We start from the raw sequence: 23,224 nt of genomic DNA, 5'->3' as shown, positions 1-23,224 counted from the left end.
TGCAGTTAGATTTTGTTGGGTTTCCGTTCAATACCGACCCTTATCCAGGTAAATGAAATGGCTTGTGTCTCGTCTGCTGTTTCATTATTTACCGTTTGCCATGAGGAACTTGGGAACCAAGTCCACGTTCCAGTCCCGGGTTTTGCCCATAGACTCAGGAGGACTCCCGGGCAGTTGGAATCTCTTATACACCTGAGAAGAGACAAAATAAACAGTTTATGTGAATGAAATTATATATATATATATATATATATATATATATATATATATATATATGGCACCCATCGGTTAATGAAAGAAAAACTCACAATGGTCACAGAAATAACTTGAATCTGACCAAAGTAAAAATACCTAAAAAGCTATTAAATTTATCCACATGAAAATCAGATATTGCTTTTCAACCATGCTTCAACAGAATTATAAAAAAAGGTAAACTCATGAAACAGGCCTGGACAACAATGATGGTATCGTTAACTTAATGTTTTGTTGCACAGCCTGTTGAGGCAAACACTGCAATCAAACGATTCCTGTAACTGTCAATGAGACTTCTGCACCTCTCAGCAGGTATTTTGGCCCACTCCTCATGAGCAAACTGCTCCAGTTGTCTCAGGTTTGAAGGGTGCCTTTTCCAGACAGCATGTTTCAGCTCCTTTCAAAGATGCTCAATAGGATTTATGTCAGGGCTCATAGAAGGTCACTTAGAATAGTCCAGTGTTTTCCTCTTATCCATTCTTGGGTGTTTTTAGCTGTGTGTTTTGGGTCATTATCCTGTTGCGAGACCCATGACCTGTGACTGTGATCAAGCTTTCTGACACTGGCCAGCACATTTCTCTCTAGAATCCCTTGATAGTCTTGAGATTTCATTGTACCTGCACAGATTCAAGACACCCTGTGCCAGATGCAGCAAAGCAGCATCTGGCAACATAACAGAGCCTCCTCCATGTTTCACAGTAGGGACAGTGTTCTTTTCTTGATATGCTTCATTTTTCTGTCTGCGAACGTAGAGCTGATGTGCCTTGGCAAAAAGTTCCATTTTTGTCTCATCTGTCCATAGGACATTCTCCCAGAAGTTTTGTGGCTTGTGAACATGTAGTTTGGCAAATTCCAATCTGCTTTTTTATGATTTGTTTTCAACAAATGGTGTCCTCCTTGGTCGTATCCCATTAAGTCCACTTTTTTATAACAATGACGGATGGTGCGATCTGACACATGTTCCTTGAGCTTGAAGTTCACCTTTAATCTCTAGAAGTTTTTCTGGGCTATTTTGTTACCATTCGTATTATCCGTCTCTTTGATTTTTCATCAATTTTCCTCCTGCAGCCACGTCTAGGGAGGTTGGCTACAGTCCCATGGATCTTAAATTTCTGAATAATATGTGCAACTGTAGTCACAGGAACATCAAGCTGCTTGGAGATGGTCTTATAGCCTTTACCTTTAATATGCTTGTCTATAATTTTCTTTCTAATCTCCAGAAACAACTCTTTCCTTTGCTTCCTCTGGTCTGAGTGTGGTAGACACCATGTCACCAAACAGCACAGTGACGACCTAAAGTCCTGACTGATTACAAGATTGTAGACACTTGTGATGCTAATTAGTGGACACACCTTGGATTAACATGTCCCATGGTCACATTATTTTCTGTCTTTTCTAGGGGTACCATATTTCGTTCATTAACCATTGCGTTGCGTTACATACAGACGGCAATCCCGACGCCACTTGCAGAGACTAAGTGAAGTACCATCTGAAAGTCTCCTAGAAGATGTGAATGCAGCATTGAGAGCGATCCCTACCTCAACCATGCTCCAGCTCATGTCAATCATCAACAAAACTGGCTATGGATACCGACTCAGGAATGGGGCCACCATCAGTCACCTCCTCTACATGGATGACATCAAGCTGTATGCTAAGAATGAACGAGACATCAACTCACTGATCCACACCACCAGGATCTATAGCACAGACAATGGAATGTCATTCGGGCTTGAGAAGTGCAGCTGGATGGTGACAGAGAGGAAAGGTAGTCCACACAGAAGGGGTCTCACTCCCAGAAGGAACAATCGCAGACATTGAAGACAGCTACAAGTACCTTGGTACCTTGGTATCCCACAAGCAAATGGCAACCTTGAAGAGGAAACAAGGAAAGCAGCCATGGCCAAATACGAGTAAGGCAAGTCCTAAGGAGTCAGCTAAATGACAAGAACAAGACCCAGGCAATATACAGCTATGCCCTGCCAGTAATCCAATACCTAGCAGGAATCATAAGCTGACCAAAGGAGGAGATACAGACCACAGATGTTAAGACCCAAAAGCTCCTGACCATGCATGCATCCATCCCAAATCCAGCACACTGGAGACTGACTGTATGTAAGACTTAAGGAAGAAGGCCAAGGACTAGTGGGTGGGAGTGCCACAGTTCAGGATGAAAACATCCAAGATCCATAAGTACATCAAGGACAAGGCCCCAACAGATGACATGCTCAGCGAATGTCTCAGACAGTGGAGCGCAGAGCAAGCTTGGCTGCTCTGGCATGCCCAGGCCAACATTGTAAATAAGAAATTGTTCTTAATGTTTTGTCTGGTAAAATAAAGGTTAAATAAATAAATAAATAAATAAATAAAAAGAGGTGCTGAAGGAACCATCATGGAAGGACAAGCCCCTGCATGGGATGTACCACCGGAAAATAACTGAAATGGCTGATATTAAGAAATCCTACCAATGGCTTGAGAAGGTTGGACTGAAGGACACCACAGATGCACTCATTCTGGCTTCACAGGAGCAGGCCTTGAGCACCAGAGCGATAGAGGCCCAGATCTACCACACCAGAGAAGACCCAAGGTGTAAGCTGTGCAAAGAGGCCCCTGAGATAATCCATCACATAACTGCAGGGTGTAAGATGCTGACAGGGAAAGCAAACATGGAGTGGCATAACCAAGTGGCAGGCATAGTGTACAGAAACATCTGTGCAGAGGTGAGAAACACCTCCAAAGGTAGTGGAGAGCCAAGATCCTCTGTGATTTCCAGATACAGACTGACAGAATGGTGATGGAGAACCCACCGGACATTGTGGTAGTGGATAAACAACAGAGCAAAGCTGTTATGGTGGACATCGCAGTATCAAGTGATGAGAACATCAGGAAAAAGGAACATGAGAAACTAGAGAAATACCAGGGGCTCAAAGAAGAGCTGGAGAAGGCCTGGAAGGTGAAGGTATCAGCGGTGCCTGTGGTCATCGGAGCACTTGGGGCGGTGACTCCCAAACTGGAGGAGTGGCTACAGCAGATTCCAGGAAAAACATCAGACATCTCAGTCCTGAAAAGTGCAGTGCTAGGAACAGCAAAGATCCTGCGCAGAACCCTCAAGCTCCCAGGCCTCTGGTAGAGGACCTGAGTGTGGAAAAAGAGGGGATGAGAGACCACCCGCAGAGGGTGAGGAGGAGACTATAATAAGATATATATATATATACATACACACACATACAGTATATAGCCTCAAAATATATAATCTGTTTATCGTGAGATTTTTGATCTCATGAACTCTCAAACTTGGACATTATATCAAAATCAAAGAAGTACTTGGACTTAAAGTGCATATTGCCGGTTTTCATGTTTTTTATAATTCTGACTTGGCTTGGTGGATAGTCCCTGTGCTAAATATTTATCATAGTTTTTCATCAGTTAAGTGTCGGTTTGTGAGGAAAAATTTGAAAGAAAAGAACAAATTACAGGAAGTAGTGTTGATGTAAAACAGAATCCTTCTTTCATATATTGAACAGTAAGTCGATAGTCATTATCGTGAGAGGCCTAGCTGTAATGTATTTTTATTTATCAAATCATAACTATTGTGTAATTTAGACAGGTTTTGGCTTTTGTTAACATTATGGTTGCATCTGCTGAACATGTTCAACCAGGACGTAAAACTACCAACTTCACACCAATTTAAACAAAAAAAACAAACTTGAGGCAAAGTTTTTAACAAACTCTTAAATAGAATTGTTAAATATGTGACTTACGTGAAATTATTTAAAAAAATATATAATTTTACATCTTCGTTATTGTCACATTGACAACCGCGCATGGGTACTTTAGGTTTGTGCACAAGTTTGACATGCATAAGCAGCACTTCATCTACTTCCATAGCTGGTGTAGGTTTTTTGGTAGCTGGTTCAGTTGCAACACCGAGGATGAAGAATTCAATGGATTTAGTGATTTTGAGTGAGATCAAGAGTAAACTTCCTAGCTTATTTTTTATGTTTTAATTATCTGATTAAGTGTTAATATCTTACGTTAAGATAGCAGGCACACATTCAGTTCACCGTCTGCTTCATGTAGCTGAATAAATGTGTTACATTAGCATGCTGTACTGCTATTCAGTCTGTTCTCTATTTTATTGTTATTCTTATAACTTGCTTTTAAAGATAAAATGTCTGTTCATGGTGTCAGATTTAGTAAAATAAATTTCCCCCAAAAACATGACTTATATTTTTTTTTCCTTCATTATTATGTATTTTTTCCGCTGGTGCGACTTATAGTCCGTAAAATATGGTACATCTTTTATTGTTTAACTAATGTACCAATTCAAAATAATAATCGCCAACTAGTTGACTACTAAAAAAATCCTTAATATCATAAAGATATACATTTACACCAAAACTTAATGATTATTCACGATTACTGGCACCTGGTTTATCAAATCAAACTATATGAATGATAAAGTTGAGGTGACATAAACAGCCAGATTCATTGGCTCATGCTAGTTGCAGTTCCTCACCTCTTCCAGCGGCGTGAGGGAGGCACTCTCTGCTCCATAATACGAGTTTCGGTCCATGTGAAGCACCTTCTTCCCCTTCACTGACATGATGCCCGACAGAATACACTCCTGAGGACAAAAAACACCATACTTTAAACAATATATCATTACAGTAATTTCATTAAGCATTTGACAATCCTTCAGTGTCTTTTTCCCTTTTATTATTCAATTCAATTCATTTTATTTTTGTAACATCCAAAATCACAACAACAGTTGTCTCGAAGGGCGTTCATGTTTTGGTTGATGGGGGGAACCGGAGTACCCGGAGGAAACCCATACACAGACACAGGGAGAAACATGCAAAACTCCACACAGAAAGGCCTGGGCGACCCGGGGATCGAACCAAACCTTCTTGCTGTGAGGCATGAGTGTTGCCACTCAGCCACCATGGCTGAGTTATTATTTATTATAATAATAATAATACTTAAAACTGCAAGCAGTGATAAAGGCCCTCACCACCTCCTTGCTACCGCGGTACAGGCCATCATGAAGTTTGCCCCTCCCCCCAAAATCAGCACCTAGGTAATATTACTCCATTCATTCACGCCTGCACGGTTGGAAATAGAGGTATGTCTTCATTGACTTAACCAACTCCCATGTATTTCTATGACAAATGTTGGACATTGCCATGGCAACAGGACTGCAAAGAGAGGTATGTTCTCATTAACTTTTTTTGTTCAGTATAGCAATACGGATGTCCATGCCGAATTTGAAATGTTTGGAATAAAGTAATTTTTTGGATCCCAAAATTCAAGGGGGCACTGTAGAACAGTTTAATATCATAGCTATACACCTTGTACATCACTGCATTCAGGTTGTCAATGCACACAAATGTTTCCAGTTCAATTTGACACCACCTGTGAGAAATATGCACGTTTTTATGATTTTCAAAAATCCCACTGATATGTGGATTAGCCACAACCACATTTTAGAATTCAAAAATCTAAATAATATTTAATTGCACTTTGTTAGTTTTACCAATTTTAAAGTATTTTGAAAGAAATTCTAAAAAGGTGGAGATATTAAAAAAAAAGAGAAGAGCAATTTTGCAAAAATGAGGTTCCACCCAATAACTTTAACAATAACAATAAACTTTGTCAAAAAAAATGAAGGGTTGGGGTTGTTAGGGGGGGCGCTACCGAGTCATTTTTCAATTGTTTTAAGTACGAATGTCAAAAAATATTTTTCACCAATCTTAAATTTTCCAGTTTTTTCCCAGACAGATGGCTTTGGCCTGCTGCTGTAGTCAATAACCAATATCAATATTTGCAGATACCAATATTTAGGTATCTGAGGCAGAGCCAAAAATAACTATATAATATCGATTTGGAATTGGCAGATAACGATGCTGGAGCTGATATATTGCACATGCCTACTCGTCTTGGTTAGAACCACCTTAATTTGATTCGGGTAAAATATCTATATTTGTAATTTAAGTTTTATCAGATTCTGTTGAAAGTTCACAATTTAATTGCAATTAAACACATCTAGATGAATTGACAAAAAGACTGAAATATTAACTGATAAACTAATAAAAGAATCACATTTCAGAATGTTTGTACAGATCTAAAGTACAGGGTTAGTAGCTTTTAGGCAGAATCAGACAGGAGATTTTGTTGAGCTGAGCCCCTTTTAAACTATTCTGAGTTGAATATTTGGAGCAAAAATGTGATTGAATTCCCTCAAAGCCAAAAGTCTTTAATACGATTAGAGCTGGCTCATGTGACGTGTGGATTTAGAAACTGGTTTTACTGCAGCTGCATCCAACAGTGAGGAGCAGATATTTTATTAGCTAACAGAGTAAACAATGTCTGAGTCACTTGGGAGTCATATCAAATCATAGTTCTGCTACAGTACAGCTGAAGAGCAAAAGCAGCTCTTGGATGCAGACAGCACACAGAGGCCTCATTTTGACCACAATTAACAAGTGTTTGTATCATCTGCAAACCAGGAAGTAATGCTGTTGTACTGTTAGCATGCTAGTTGTAGTGAGGATAACCGTGTCTCAGCTTCACAACTTCGGACTGCTGGAAACAATTTAAAATAAACCATTTATGTTTTTCATGTTTTAAGACAGTAAAAACCAGGTACAGACTTGAAATGGCCTTGACTCCTACAGGGCTGGTTAATTAATTAGATTAATCATAATCAAAATCGCAATTTGAATAGACAACTACCATACTTTCTCCACAAAAAACTAAATATCCTGTCATTCTGCATAAAAGCTGCTAACCCTGTAAATTACATGTACAAACATGTTCTGAAATGTTCCTGTGTGCCAGGTGCCCTCCCTGTGTGCCAGGTGCCCTCCCTGTGTGCCAGGTGCCCTCCCTGTGTGCCAGGTGCCCTACCTGTGTGCCAGGTGCCCTCCCTGTGTGCCAGGTGCCCTCCCTGTGTGCCAGGTGCCCTCCCTGTGTGCCAGGTGCCCTACCTGTGTGCCAGGTGCCCTACCTGTGTGCCAGGTGCCCTACCTGTGTGTCAGGTGCCCTACCTGTGTGTCAGGTGCCCTACCTGTGTGTCAGGTGCCCTCCCTGTGTGTCAGGTGCCCTCCCTGTGTGCCAGGTGCCCTCCCTGCTAACCCTTACAGTTTAGATCTGTACAAACCTGTTCTGAAATGTGACTCTTACTAGTTTGTCGGTTCAGATTTCAGTCTTTTTGTTAATTCTTCTGGTTTATAATGTGAACTTTGAAGAGAATCGTATTTATAAAAACAAAGTATTTCATTTTTATTTTTATTTTTTTTATGCATTTGATAAAGTCCTAAATTACGCATTATTTAAAGAGAGGGTATTTTACTTCTATGGGCCTTAAAGAGGGGGTATTTTACTTCTATGGGGTAATAAAGAGGGGGCATTTTACTTTTATGGGGTATTAAAGAGTTTTTTGGGTTTTTTTAACATATTTACAACATTTTCAAAACAATAAAAAGGTAACAGTGTAATCTATTCTCCCAAAACAACGTATTAACATGTTTTAAACATTTCACTTTGTTTTGGATGGTCCGAGTCTCCCCTCTCTGCGCTAAGTCACTCCCCCTTTTACAGTGCTATCACAACACAAAATTAAAATACTGCACATCACATCAGGTTTGTCAAGTTGCGGAGTACAGTTTTATATCATGTTTTTGTATATTTATGGAGCATTCTCATGTGGGAGCATGGGTGACGTAGGATTGTGGGCAGAGCTTTGTACAGGCTCGTACTGCTAACCGTAACGAGGGGTCAAATAGGGGCCGGGAGAGATCACTAAAATACTAAAAAATTATGGATAACATCTAAAACCTCTCCGGACATGTTTCTCATAACAGGGGAAAAAGCTCCAGAAAGCATTATATTCTCACTTTAAATGTAAAATATCCTGATCACAGTATACAAACATTATGGAAATTAAATCCGAAATGTGATATATAATAGTTTATAATTTAGGCATTATATTTGTAATTTTTTTTTTTTTTATGACAGAGGAAGCTCAGCCGTTTAATGGAGTCAATATAAAGCAGCTGAGGCACAGTTAATTTTTAACAGTTAACAAGTTTATAATCGCACATCAGAATGAGGAGCACATGATCACACTGAAGAGGAGGCAAAGTACAGGGAAATATGTGGCTCAGAACTTGCTACGTAACAAGGTCTCTGGTTCGATACCTGGACAAACTGGTGCCTTTCTGTGTAGAGTTTACATGTCCTCCCTGTGTCTGACCTTCTCCTCTGCTCAGTCTGACCCTATCCTCTGCATCCTCTGCATCCTTTGCAACGGGATGTTCCATGTAACCTGCTCCTCTGCTCCACCTGACATTCTTCTCTGCCCTCTCTGCTCCACCTAACCTTCTCTTGTACATCCTCTCACCAAAGAGCCAGATCTTTCCTATTGATTACATTTACTTTACCATGAAATATTCAAAAAAATTCACAAATGTTGAACCTGATCATTTCCATTAGTGACAAGACCCTGGAACTCACTGTTTTACAACACAAATCTGCATTTGAACAAGATTCAATTTAGCTGCACCCATTTGTATTAAATATTACTGGCCTATAGAATATTGTGATCTCATCAAGGCCTGGGGGGGAGGTACAACTAGTAGAATGTAATGATTCACAAGTTTAATCTGTGTGTGTGTATATATATATATATATATATATATAAGTTTTTGACTTCTGACTTTTTACAGATAAATAGCAAAAAATATCATATCTTCAGCTCACTCTTCCTTTCTGCTGCTGTTACACAGAAATCCTTGTAAATCAATTATAATCATAATTCATAGGAACTAATCTTTCGTCTTACTAAATCTGTTGAGTGTAAGTGACAGTGACAAATATTTTCAATTCTTCAGTTTTGAGTAGAGCCACACCCCGCGCTGAGCTTAGTCCGCCCTAAACCCAAAGACTGTGTGTGTCTGTGTGATACCCTCCCAGTGTCTCTATGGGGTCTTATTCTGCATAAAAACTACTAACCCTGTAGTTTAGACCTGCACAAACATGTTCTGAAATGCCTGGGACTCATGTATTAGTTTATCAGTTCAGATTTCAGTCTTTTTGTCAATTCTAAATGTTTGCACATTTATTGTATGCCACAAGTATTACTGTTAACTGGCCTAACTAGTTATTAGGGAAAATACTCACTAACTAGGCCTAATGATGTCACAATATTTTGATACTATATCATCATTAATAAGCGATAAAATGATTAATCAACTAAAGGCACACAGTCCTGGTGCTGTATACACACAGTCTGGAAACACGATACCCAAATGTCCGTCACCACTGCTCTACAGCACTGATGTCACTCTCTGTCTGGGCTCGTATAAATAAACTGACTAAAAACAACCCAACTAATGTCACAATTACACTTCCTGTTTCATAGTACAAAGACGTATTGAGAAGTAGTAGAAACTACTACTGCTGGTCACAATAATCAATCTTTATTTATAGAACCCTTTATAACACTCCACAGTGCTTTCCATAGACTTTATATATAAATGGACAGAGCTAACCTGCTAGTCACCTCGTCCAAATAGAAAGTGAGCATGGGCATGCTTCCGGCTCCATTGACTTCACTTTACATTGAAAAACTATCACCCCTCTCTCTGTAACTGCTGCAGTGAGCATCGCCATTTTGGTCTTGAAGTGTTTGTACTATCCCAGACAAATAAGGCACCTTCTTTCCCCAAGGTTGCTCCCGCTAGCGTTAGCAACAGGTTTGATTGACAGGGTAGCTAAGCGCCTGCTCCCTATTAAACCAGAAGTGTGGGCGGGAAGGGGCGTTTCCATCAACAACCGTGCTCCATATTTGGTTACTACGATACTCACGGTCAGAATTCCTAGTATAGAACTTGGCTCCAAATTGGCCCCTATAATTGCTAGCCTCGATGAGCTTCATTTGACTGGAGTCGAATGCTATGAGTGATGTCACAGTCACTTAGTCCACTTCTTTATATGGTCTATGATGTTTTCTAATAAAACCAGCATCCAAAAACATCCAAAAACCTTAAACAATGAAATGAAACTAATGGTACATGGTAAGTGTCACTGCATTACTCAGTGCTGAAGCCAGTCTGAATGAATCTGTATTTAAATAGGCCAAATAATGGAGAGATGGAACAGCCATTTTTGAGGGTCAATGTTTATCATGGGAACTTTCTTTGTACCAGTGGGTATTTTTTGGCTATTTTTCTGTTATATGATGAGATTTGAGCTGCTGAGGGTCAAATACATAACTTGACTATAACTCATTATAGACACAGTAAGTACTAAAGCGGTTTCATTCTATGGTTTATTTATTCCAGTTTGTATTTTATAACAACATTCAACATTTATAATGGTTTCTGAGGCCAATGTTGCAATATTATCGTTTATAGTCTATATTTACTTCAGCAATTTTATCACAAGATGTGTTACTGTGACAGGTCTAGCTATAACCCGCTTGAGCAAATATAAGCAAATTGAGACTTTTTAAATGCATTATCAACCAAATAAAAAGGTTAAATTTAGAGGCTGAAGAGGCTTTTAGAGAGAGAATATTTACAAATAAATAGGATTATTGACGCAAATCAATGTTTTGTTTTGTTGTCATTATGGGTGTATTTAATGCACTAAAAACATGTGTCCTTATGAGGGGGTTTGCATCTCCACAACCCTTACAATTATTTGGCCTTCTTTTGGCTATAATATTCCACAGTACAACATAAAACTGATCCATCTCCATGGGGTTCTGAAGTATGGTTTTAACTTTCCATTTCTACGGTATCATGCAGTTAGCTTTCCACCTCCAGAAAGTTCCACACTGGTCTTTAGGTATGCGTTTTAGAGTGTGTGTAGTCCAGATAGCGATTACGATTATCAAAATACAACTACGACGACGCACTACCGACAAACCTGTTCGAATACACACCGGACATGTAGTAAAGCTACGTAGAGACACTTTTATTATGCAACTTAGGTTACTAAAATACAACTTTTACAACTCTTAGACTTAACAAGTAACTAGAATTTAGACAAGAACTGATCATCGCCACTGGCTTCAAAAGACACACTGAACTGTGCTGGATACAATTTCCAACGAATCGTAACAGGAAGAAATCTTGTGTTCTCTAAAAGTATGCAAGTTACACCCAGTTTTTCGCGACTCTCCAAAAGGTTATGGGACCGTTTAACATCAGGATATTGTTCCAAATTAAATCAACTCAAGCTAAAACAACTAAAAGTCTCGCCTCGTTGGTACAGTCCGGCTGGCTGCATACTTAGGTCGGCTAAGGCTAATCATGTTTAATCTGTTTTACTCTCAAGACAAGAATTAAAAATGTTGTCAGCGATTAAAAATGCTCGTTGAATTACTTCATTCACGTGGAATACTTATCGTGTATTACGTAATGACAAACTGGAATACTCACAAGTCATCTTAAACGAAAGGGCGTGAGTTTGTGTAAATGTTTAGAGAAGCTAACAAATGCTAACAGTTTCCATTATCCGCTATGGGAAAAGTGGCTAACAGCTAATACTAAGCTAGCTACATAGCCGCCGTTATTAGGCCCAGGAGAAACGCGCTGGCACCAACAGGTTGCGCTTCACTTCCCCGTCTCAAAATGACTCTTTTCGTGCGTCTCTTACCGTGAGCCCGGTGCCCAGAACAATCACGTCGTACTCTTCATTCATTTTGGTGGCTGTTGAGGTAAGTTTTTGGAGGAGATTTGGCGGAAAGAGACAGAAACCGGAGCGCTCTGGGTGAATGAAGGGCCGCAATTCCGAGCAGGAGGGAGGCGGGGCTTCGTGCTGTCACTCACTGCTGCAGTGTACTTGATCAGCCATTTAAAGGGGACATATTATACAAAATCTACTTAAATGAGCTGTTAAATGTGTTCTAACAGTGTTATCATTTCATTAGCTTACTCAGAGTTGTATTTTGATTGATTAATGTATGTTTGAGTCATCCTGTATTGTCCTGTATTCACTTTATAATACTGGTCACTTTAATAAGCCACTTTGCACTGTTGTTCTGATGCTGCTGTTGTATATATTTTCTCGCTTTAAGTATTTCACTTGATTATTTTTTTTTAAGCATATCTTTTTAACTTTGTGCATGCCCTTATTTGTATTTGTATTTATTCAGTGTGTTTATGTTGCACTTTTTCACCGAAGCAAGTTCCTAGTTTGTGAACTGTGTTCACAGACTATGGCAATAAGTCTTCTGATTCTGATTCTGATTCTGATTCTGATTCAAGGCATGTGTGCTCAGAGAATTTGAAGAAGTGAAAATTGTTTCACCTTCCCCTTCGTCCTCTGCTCTGTATTTACTAGCGACTATTAAAACAATTCTGAGATACAATGTTATCCTACTGCAATGTACAGATATCAGATGCCAGTGGGACAGCATGTATTTATTCATTTATTGCTGGATTTCAGATGATATCACAATGTTCTATAGGCCAATAATAGGCAGATAAAATTTATATAATGAAAATGCTGATTTTTGTGGTAATACAACACATAATGGGTCGAATCAGGTCCAAAATTTGTAAATTTAATATATTTCATGGCAAAGTGCAATGATAGGAAAATCTGGCTTTTGCCCCCGGTTAAGTGAAAAGCCATGTCATAATACTGATACCACATCAAAAAGCATACCCGAAGTTGTGTTCATTCACACACGTTTCAGTAATGCTGCATTATTAAACTACATCCCCAAAGCTCAAAATGCCAAATGTCATGAAACAGTAGTTTTCAAGTTAACAGCTACTGTTTACATTTTGTTTAGCACAGATTAGCAATTCCAGGGCTGAAATTATCAAAATGATTCTAGTGACGGTGTATGGTGCTTAAAAACACAGTGACATCACTGAGTGTTTTCTGTTTGAGAGAAAAACTCTAAAGTCTAAATATGCAGGGTTTGTGTGTTAAACATGTGTGAATGAAATAAAGCCCAACTCCAGGTCTGTTTGTGATGAGGAAACAACATTATAATCAGAAAATAATGTAATATGGGCCTTTTAAGTAAAAATACAGATACCAGAGCAAAAAAAGTTAAAGTTTTTTTAGTTTTTTTATGTAAAATATGAGTACAAATGAAAGGTATTTCGAGGTCTTATATAGCTTCAAATGTATACAATTCTGATACAGATTTATGCTGAATTTTGTTCAACAGAAAGTGAATCAATAGTTTCTATCAATTTTTATTTGTATTTTTGTTTCCTCAAATTATGAACATGTTAAAAACAAACCCTCAGCCTTTTCAGAAGGTCTCAGACAATAATAAAAATACTTTTACTTTTCTTTCCTGTAGTGGAGTTGAAAGTACAGATACCTGCTCTTAAATGTAGTAAGCTAAATTATTCACTTTGAAATCTACTTAAGTACAAATTTTAGGTATCTGTACTTTAATTAAGTACACTACTTTATGTTTTTTAGATTATATTCCACCACTGGATCCAATCCGGACCAAAGTGGACAAGTGTTTAGTGACTTGTAGAGAGGCAGCAGTGGCTCTACTCTGAGCTCCTCCCAGGTGATCTTATAGCCAGATTTTAACCCAACTATTTTAAACTAAATTGGTTAAATGAGCCACAAATCTGGATTTATTTTATTAGTTACAACAGGTTTGGCTCTGCTCAAGAACTAGATTTCTGCAATTAGAAATATTTTAATAACGGGCATTGCATTTATTTTGCTGATCAAACCAAAATGATAAAATAACCATCTCTTCATTTCAAATAGTGTCAGCTCCAGAGGTCGTAGAGTAGCCAAAAATTTTAGTGGTCCAAGAAATTATTCGAATTTTAAAAAAAGTATTTGGGAAAAGTCCTACTCAAGTAAAAGCAAATTAAAGATTAACTGTTGGGACGTAACATCTGATTTATGTTTTATTTTGGTGAATGTGACAAAATATGAAATAAGTCACAAAATGTGGTATTTTCAAAGAGATACAAAGATGAGCCAAACTAAATCATATCTGAAGGAGCTGCAAGATACACAAATGTTCAAATCATTTCATATTGTCAATATAAAGCTCAAGCCACTCACTAGACTTGGAAGAGGTACCACAACTTTTACTCAAGTACGAGTACTGTTACACTGTACAATTTATTACTCAAGTAAAAGTACTGTTACACTGTACCAAATGGTGATTTTTATATGTGCTTGTGGTTTTGGTCATATTTGGTCTGATAATAGTTTTGAGAGCTTTGCTAACCCCACGCCTCATGCCAAGTCAACTAATGAATTCATTACAGCCCTAGTGCTCTCCTATAAACCCGCATGAAATGCCTGGACCACGGCTGGTTTCTTGGCGATTTGTTGTGGAGTTGTCCCAGAAGAATCTGGAGAGTTTTTCAGGCCAAGCTGGAGGAGAGTGGTCACTGCTTCAGCGTGTTGACCAATGGACGCCATGTGAAGAGCTAATTCAGAGAAATCAGAGGGAATGAGCCAATATTGCTGAAATACACTATTAATAAAGAAAATGACAAAAACATTTATTTAAAACACTTATTGTTAGGCAGCTGTTAGGATGCCTTAACACATGGACAGTGTCGGGAATAATACTATGAAAGAGTTTAGTTCCAGAGTACTATATACACCCTAACACCCCTTACTGCTCCCACACTGCCGGTTTAGCAGGGAGCGAGCGCTTAGTAATGCTGTCAATCAAACCTGTGGGAGCAACCTTGGGTAAAGAAGGCTCCTGATTTGTTTGTTATTAATGTTCATATCTTGATTTACGACCAAAATAATGAAATAAAAATCTCAGGATCATGTAGAGGGGGTTAATACGAACATTTTAAGATCAAAATGACAAGCCTGACAGCAGCATTTAAGCATGTAAAGAGAATTGAAGCGAGAATCGATAGAGCCAGAAGCGCACCCATGCTCACTTCCTGTTTGGAACGCGGCAGCTAGCAGGTTCACTATATCTATTTATATATACAGTCTATGACACCACCAAAGGAAGAAAGAAAGAATAACAACAGTAGCTTGCAAAAGTATTCATCCCCCTAGAGCTCTTTCAAAGTTTGTCAAGTCAACTACAAATGTAAATATTTTTAAATTTGCATTTTATGTGAATAAATAACACAAAATGGCACATAAGTGTGAATTAGAAAGAAAATTATACATCATTTCCAGATTAAAAAGTGCTACAAAAGTGTTTAGTGAACTGTAAAGGAGACTTCTTATGGATGGTTTTCAATAATGGCTTTCTTCTTGCCACTCTTCTATAAAGTCCAGATTTGTGTAGTGAACAACTTATAGTTGTCTTGTGAACAGATTCCCCCACCTGATCTGTGGATCTCGTGGCTGCATCTCTGATGAGTGCTCTTCTTGTTCATTCTGTAAGTTTTGGTGGACAGCCATGTCTGGGTAGGTTTGCAGATGTTCAACACTTGGGAAATCTTTTTAGATCCAAGCCCCTCTTTAAACTTCACCATAACTTTTTCTTTGACCTGTTTGGTGTGCTCCTTTGACTTCATTTTGTGGTTTGCTCCCCAACTCTCTCTTAACAAACTTCTGTGGCCTTCACAGCACAACTGCATTTATACTGAGAAAAGATTACACACAGGTGGACTCTTTTTAGTCATTAGGTCAACATTCAATCTTTCCAAAATCATCAGGCAACTTCTGAAAGCAAATGGTTGCATTTTAAGAAAAAGGGGGCTGAATACTTTTGCACGCTGCGCTTTTAAGTTTTTTATTTATAAAAAATTAGGAAATCTTGTGAATAATAATTCCTTTCACTTCACACTTATGTGCCATTTTGTGTTGCTCATTCACATAAAATGGTAAGAAAATGTATTTAAATTTGTGGTTGTGACGTGACAATATGTGAGAAAGTTCCAGGTGCTGAATACTTTTGCAAGCCACTGTATATTCTTTTACAGTCATTCGTCCCTTCAAAATAAGTATTCATGTATTTTTGGTTACTTCCCAACACTGCGCAAAGACAGAGAAAATGTTGAGCTTTATTCTAGTTTTCAATAGTGTACAAGCAGTACCTTTGATAGAACCCACGCCTAATCACAACTTCATGTAAAAATACTTTTTGATTTGATTGTAAAGTGAAATCTTACCAGTTCTTCCCTTGGCGTCTTGTATTTGGAGATCAGCTCCTAACTCTTTCAGTGTTAGTATAGTGGAGACGTGGCCTTCCTAAGAACATACAACAGTATACAACTATCAGCAGATATATTTAACTTTTGAAAATGCACTGACATATAACTTTATATAAAAATGGACATAGCTAACTTGCTGGTGCTGTATTCCAAACAAGAAGTGATTATAGGCATGCTGTGTTTTTTGTTTTTTGTTTTTTTTTCTCTATTGTGTGCAAAATATAAACATTAATAACAGACATATCAGGCATCTTCTTTCTCCAAGGTCGCTCCCACTAGCATGAGCAACAGGTTCGATTGACAGCGTTGCTAAGCACCAGCTTCCTGCTAAACCAGCGGTCTGGGCTGGTTTAGCAGGAAGCCTCACTCTGGATTGGCTCTATGATTGCTATGATACTCACGGTCGGAATTCTAAATTTGCCTGTAAAACTGCTAGCTTTGATGAGCTTCATTTGGCTGGACCCGAACGCTATGGGTAACGTCACAGTCTATGCTTTTTAGGATCAATACTAATACTTGTTTTAAAGTATTTTACTCTATACAGTCTATGCTTTTTAGGATCAATACTAATACTTGTTTTAAAGTTCAGCGTAAACAGAGACTCGTAAATCTATTTTTATCCTAAAGCTGCAATATGTAAATTTTCTGATAAGGGTCCGCCACTTGCTTGTCTCCATGAAGATGTTTTTGCTTTGTCTGGAATGCTACACAGTATGACATTACACTTATCTACCTCCATAGAGACAAGCAGGAAGCGCCAATAAACCAAGGTCTGCGGAGAGGCAACCCAGCTCACAGTAAGAATGCATGTTTTTGACAGCTAATGCCATAATGCGGAATATTCCAGACAAGGCAATGATAGCCCCATGGAGACAAGCATGTGGTGGACTTTCCATCAACAAAGTTGTGTTGTGCACCTATACAGTCTTTTTTATCAATGTTGATGCATTTAAAACTGTGAGAGGACCAACCTTAGCAGCGTAGTGTAATGGCATGAGCTGGAGGCTGGTGGCGCTCTCATTTACATTCACTTTCAACTCCTTCACTAAAAATCTCAAAGCGTCATTCTCTCCCGTTACTGCCACCTGGTGCAGAGGCTGAGCTCCCAGTCTGTCCACTGCTGTTGGACACGCCTATGGGAAAGAGGAACAATATACAATATAAGAAAAAAATAGTATGAGTACTATTTAACAATTCAAATCAAATAAACACTGGAGTTTGTGTTGTAATTACAAAATCACCACAATTACAGTTTCAAAGTAATTAAAGCTGCAGTACCTGATTATCACAGAAGGAGGAAGTAGTAGGGAACTCAACAGTCCCGCCCACTTCAAAGTCCACTCTCATTCAGGAAGTAAATTTCAAATGATTTGACTTTTCAATATTGAGAGTTCAAAAGCATCGCGGAGGATAACCAGCTATGTGCTAACTAATATACATAGCATGGTTGTTTTAAGCACAAAAAGCAAATTTTAAATACAAGAATCAGTTTAATGTTTCAATAACTTTGCTGTTTTTGAAGTTTCAGAACCAGATTTTAAATAAAATTATAGGTCTTGTGGTTATTACATACGTCAGGGTTGATTAGCCCTGAGCTTTCAGACAACTAATTAAAGATCGACTGATGTGGGTTTTTTCATGGCCGATGTATAATACTGTGTGAGAAAGCAATGGCCGATACGCTCTGCCAATATTTTTTGGGCTGATATGTTGGGCAAATTTAGATTATCTCCCACAAAGTGTTAGAATAATTTATTACAAACTCACCCACAACCCTGTTTCAATTGGATAAGAGATTTTGTGCGGTACCCTTTTTGGACTTGAGGGTTCAAATGAAGCTTTATACATATTTTAAGGCAGTTGATGAGCACAAACCAAATATCGACCTTTCAGGGAGATTTATGGCCAATAGCCGATACGATAAAAAGTGCAAATAGCAGTCTGATTTCCATTTAAGTCTGTCTACCTCGTTCCTACCTCTCTCAAACCCTTTAGCCAATTATTAATATCCACATGCATTCATTTTGGGGCAGATGCACAGTTTAGAATATGGCTGCAAATATATGATTTTGGTAATCAATTAATCTAGCCACTATTTTTTTTAAAAGCCCCTTGACATGAGAGTTTTGACTCACAACAGGCTAAAGTGAAGCAGACTTTTTTTTAAAAACTGTCAGACAGTGAAATCAGCTCCAGACAGTCTGAAATTGTCTATAGACAACTACTAATTTTACTAGAAATTAGTACAATTTGGATCATCACCTGTGTTGGCATCTGTCTAGTTAATTCGTACTGTTCTGTATTCACTGTAAAAACTATGATTTTTAATATCTGTTTGGACTGTAGGAAACATGATGTATTAGACATGGGGACATTTTATTATATTTTACTGCTAATGTTAATGCTGAACTGAATGAATGTGTATTTTTGTATATTTTTTGTGTTCACCTGCACAGGGACTGCAGATGAAAAGCAACAATAGCTAAATCTGGTACAAATTATCTTTTCTTTTGTAGGATTAATGAATTTGTACATGGTCCCTGACAAATAAAGAAACAAGTAAAAAAGAAACACATACAAAATAATTTATAGATGTACACTGAATAGCTGCTGAATAGCTGCTTCACTTTTTCCTCATAGAGCCTGCTTGTTCTGGGAAGATTAAACAAATGCCCCAATTCCATCTAGCGGTAAATGTTACTTCCAAACAATTTATAATGCTACAATAGATTCAAGAATATTTCAGCCTAAAATTTTCTATAAAATTACTATTGTCCTGCAACTCAGTTTAAAATATACCAATTCTAGAATAGAATGTTGTGATGTCATGTGAACACAACCATCAGATACCGTGACGTCACACTGGGGATGTTCTGCATGTATCTCTAATGGTGGAATGTTCCGCAGTTAACATTCAGACACAGTGCACACATTATTTAGCAAACACTGTGAAAAAAGTTTTAAAATAATCTGAAAACTCAATTTAAAAAAACAAACAAAATGGATGTAAAGAGCACATTTTCAGGAGCCTGTGGTCAATACGTGCGTTCATGGTCCTCTTTAGGAGTTTGAGTTTCAACAAAAATTTGAGTGGCTAACTGAAAAACTGTTGGCTAATGCTAGCTAATTTGTGACTGTAATGCTATTTGAGAGGGACTTCTTTAACAGCACAAATCAGTACACCTGTTGTAGTTCAGCTGAGTCAGTTCTTTCTAGACAGATTGTGTTAAAACAAAGCTCAGATTAAAGTCTAGATTAAGTAACAAATTCTCAGACAGAGCAGTGCCTACAGTTAGCATCACACCACCAGGGAATGTTGATGACATCAGCGGCAAAGTATCAATAGGACATGTTTTCAATATGTTTTCAATATTTGTAAAGCAGTTGGTTCTACCTGGTGCTTCTCTAAAAGTAGTCTAGCCACTGAGAGGTGTCCATTCCTCAGTGCATCCATGAGCGGAGTGACCCCACAGCTGTCCCTCTGGTCTGGTCTGTACTCACATCTGGAACAAAGAACATATAAAACTAACAAACATGGGAGGATTTAAAATAATGACAGATACTGTGACTTTAAATTAATGAAACTCTGTAAGAGTTTGATTTTAAATTCCATAAACTTCACCAGTGTCCCCAGATATGAGGTAAACATCTAATATCAAATCTAATATAACTTTTACTTATAACAGTTCTAATACTGATTTATTCTTAATCACAAAATCATGATGGAAAAACTGTTTATGTTATAATTTCAATGCTGAAATCCAGTTGGTTTAAACCCAATGTCTGATCCATCCATGATCCAGTTTTTCTGCTGTGTTTATTTAACTGAAATGTAATAAATTTGTTCTTAATTTAATTAATACATTTGGAAAACAATTTGTACAATGAGTCTTGCATATTCATGCTTTGCTACATGTTACACATGTTACAGGCCAAATCTCTAATGTAATATATACATATATATAGATCCTGGTCCTAGCCCTCTGTCAAATTTTAGAACCTATTGTGGCCCATGTGTCAAAAAGTATGCCCACCCCTGACCTAGACCCTAGTGCCTGCAGCCAATCATGAATCAGTGCTAGTGCAGCCTCTGCAGCTCAGTGAGTGAATTTTGAAAGTTCTGAGCTTTCACATGAGGTCTGTTCTTATACTGAGAATGAGACACACGTGTATGTGTCCCCTATCTGCAGGTTAAGGCTCGGGACACACAGGTTCAGATGGGATTATAGTACTTTAGTTAAACTGTAAGAGGCAGTTTACAGACAGCTCCTTTAACCCACTTCCTCTTACCTTTCCAACAAGATTTTGATCACTTCTTCACATCCGTGCATAGCTGTAAAGAAAGGCACATTACCCAGATGAACATTATACTACATCTGTAACACGATTTAAAGAGGGGATATTTTAATTCCATGGATTATTAAAGAGTGGGTATTTTACTTCTACAAGGTATTAAAGAGGGGGTATTTTACTTCTATGGAGTATTAACTGTAACACACAACATATTTAGATCACTATGTTACCTTTTGTTTTGAAAATGCTATATTCACCCATAATAACCTATTAATATGTTTTATAAGTTTTGCTTTCATTTTTACCCCGCCCATTGCTCTCTGTGCTAACTTACTCCCCCTTCAGAGCACTAACACAACACAACCAGCATGCATCCCTCTGATGAAATTCACATCACACCAGGTTTGTCAAGTTGCTGTGTACAGTTTTCTGATGAACTAATCCAAGAATCCCATGTAATTTGCCAGATTAAATTTGTGACCATATTAAACTGTACCTGCCGTGTGCAGTGGTGTGCGTCCAGTCTTGCTCTCTGTCCTCCACACCTGCTCTGAGTGTTGTAGCAGCAGCAGCACCACCTCAGCGCTGCCCTCTCTGGTGGCCACATGGAACGCACTCCAGCCGTCTTTGTTTTTCAGACCCAGGTCAGCCCCATGAGCTAGGAGCTGATCAATCACAGAGAGGTTTCTACGGGTGCACGCCATCATTAGAGGGGTCCTGCAGCACAAGACATGAGATCAGACAGGACTTCATCTCACTAAGGATTGGTAAAATCTCTAAATGTTTTTTATATTTCTATGATTAGTATGAATATGAATCTGACCTAATCTGCACTACACAACCTCATATGAGTTCATGCAAAAACAACTATGTAAGAAGTAATAAACAGCATCTTCATATATGAAAATGTACTATAATGTACTAAAAAGGATCACACAGTTAACTCACAACTCACAACTAAGCTATAACAATTGACTAATTGTAACTAATCTATTATAGAAATAATCTTAAACTAATATAGTCATCAAATAATTGTTATCTGGTCTATACATGTACTCCAGAACAGGCTGTTTGGGTTTCCGATAACATCACAACCTTCTATAGGCAATCATATTTCATTCAGATGGGGGCAACTAAATTTAATATTTTTTAAATGTATTTTTTGTTGTAATACAGTGAGTTCTTGGGTCAATAATAGAAACTGTGTTTGTTCAACATTTGTGCATTTACATTTTGTGTAACTCTTTAATATCTGGAATTTTCCGAAAAGTCTATGGGAACAATGAATGGAAAACTGACTTCCAGAACCTGAGCAGGATGTTACTTAGCTTCATAGTTTAACTTGAGCTGGAGACAGGTCAGAATTCTAAGGTGGAATTTGCTGTGTAACTGTCAGATTGCAGATTGATCAGGTTTAATACCTCTGTAATAACGTGGAATATTTTTGAGTTTTACTTTGGTTTGTGAAACACAGCCCAAATATTTTTTTGTCATTTGTCTGATTAACCAGACATTAAAATGTATTTTAAGCGGTAGTTAGTTAATAGACCACAAGATGGAGCCCACGTACCATTGTTTCATACGTTTCGTTTCACAGCTAAACATTTACATCTCCTGCCCTTCTTCTCAATAAATATTGTGGAACAAATTATAAAATTACACTACTTCGGTCATTCCAACGTAAAAAGAACGCTCCTTCGAGCCGGATTCGAACCAGCGACCTAAGGATTCCCGCATAACCGCTACAGTCCTCCGCTCTACCAACTGAGCTATCGAAGGGAGCTAATGCTAGATGCTCAGCAGTATGCTTTTATATCCAGCAGAAGGCGCTACATGTTTAGATTTTGATTAAATTTGTATTACCAGTCCGCTTTCTTCAAACTATTCACTTTAGCTCCATTTTCAAGCAAATATGTCACGCATTCGAGGTGGCCCATTGACGCAGCTTCGTGGAGTGGTCTCTTGTAGTCATTATTATAAACTTCCACGTGCAGTCCCAGTTTATGAAGATATTTAACGATGTGTAAATGTCCGTGTCTCGCTGCGTAATGCATCAAAGTGTCCCCAGATCTTCCGAAGTGTTTGTTAATCACAGTCTGAACCATGGATCTATTCAAATCGGTCTGAACCGATCCGCTGACCATTGAGTTCATATATTTATCCAAAGAAACGAGATCTCCTTCTTGAGTCAGCTTTACCAGTGATTTCAACACGATTTCGTCCATTTTTAAGTTAAAATCGGTGATGTATTTTGCGGAATTAATGCGTGACAGTTTTAAAGCGTCTGGGCGTAAAGCAGAACGTGCTTTTAGCTGAGTGTTCACGTATGGTTTCATTTGACGCAACGTCAAGATGGCCAACCAAAAACTAAGCATGCGTCGACAATCCACAGCAAAAAAAGTTTCAATTCATTGTAGCCCGTTTATTTTTGTAACGTCGTAAGAAATTGTCAGTTATAATATCTTGCCTAACGTCAAGATATTATAACTTACAATTGAAGTTGTATTTACATTGAAGTTGTATTTAAG

The 23,224-nt window shown here is 38.2% G+C and overlaps 2 protein-coding genes and 1 non-coding gene across 3 annotated transcripts in view; all 3 read right to left on the bottom strand.

The window, feature by feature from the left end:
- gdi2 (GDP dissociation inhibitor 2) overlaps positions 1-12,090 on the bottom strand; it is a 29,063-nt gene extending 16,973 nt beyond the window's left edge. The window contains exons 1-3 of the mRNA XM_033976219.2: positions 11,917-12,090; positions 4,769-4,876; positions 93-192 (exon numbers count right to left, since the gene is read on the bottom strand). Coding sequence (XP_033832110.1) covers positions 93-192; positions 4,769-4,876; positions 11,917-11,961 — 253 coding nt within the window. The 5' untranslated portion in view covers positions 11,962-12,090. The remainder of the gene's footprint in view (positions 1-92; positions 193-4,768; positions 4,877-11,916) is intronic.
- A 1,815-nt stretch (positions 12,091-13,905) lies between these two features.
- ankrd16 (ankyrin repeat domain 16) lies at positions 13,906-22,982 on the bottom strand. The gene is made up of 7 exons (XM_033976229.2): positions 22,560-22,982; positions 21,193-21,413; positions 20,694-20,736; positions 19,798-19,906; positions 17,375-17,536; positions 16,362-16,440; positions 13,906-14,696 (listed from the first exon to the last, which is right to left on the bottom strand). The coding sequence occupies exons 1-7, from the start codon at positions 22,919-22,921 to the stop codon at positions 14,545-14,547; spliced, it is 1,128 nt and encodes a 375-aa protein (XP_033832120.1). The 5' UTR covers positions 22,922-22,982; the 3' UTR covers positions 13,906-14,544.
- On the bottom strand, positions 22,390-22,475 carry trnay-gua (transfer RNA tyrosine (anticodon GUA)). Its single transcript is given in 2 exon segments — positions 22,390-22,425; positions 22,439-22,475. It is a non-coding gene; the product is annotated as a tRNA-Tyr (tRNA).
- Positions 22,983-23,224: the final 242 nt, after the last annotated feature.

Source organism: Periophthalmus magnuspinnatus, chromosome 12, assembly GCF_009829125.3.
Source record: "Periophthalmus magnuspinnatus isolate fPerMag1 chromosome 12, fPerMag1.2.pri, whole genome shotgun sequence".
NCBI classification, from domain to species: Eukaryota; Metazoa; Chordata; class Actinopteri; order Gobiiformes; family Gobiidae; genus Periophthalmus; species Periophthalmus magnuspinnatus.
This window is presented reverse-complemented; position numbering and strand designations above follow the sequence as displayed.

Coding starts and splice junctions, on each gene's coding strand:
- ankrd16 (XM_033976229.2), bottom strand. CDS start 22,921: ATGGACGAAATCGTGTTGAAATCACTGGTAAAGCTGACTCAAGAAGGA. Junction 20,737..21,192: donor CACACCACTGCACACGGCAG/GTACAGTTTAAT, acceptor CTTTCTTTACAG/CTATGCACGGATGTGAAGAA. Junction 19,907..20,693: donor ATCAAAATCTTGTTGGAAAG/GTAAGAGGAAGT, acceptor TCTTTGTTCCAG/ATGTGAGTACAGACCAGACC.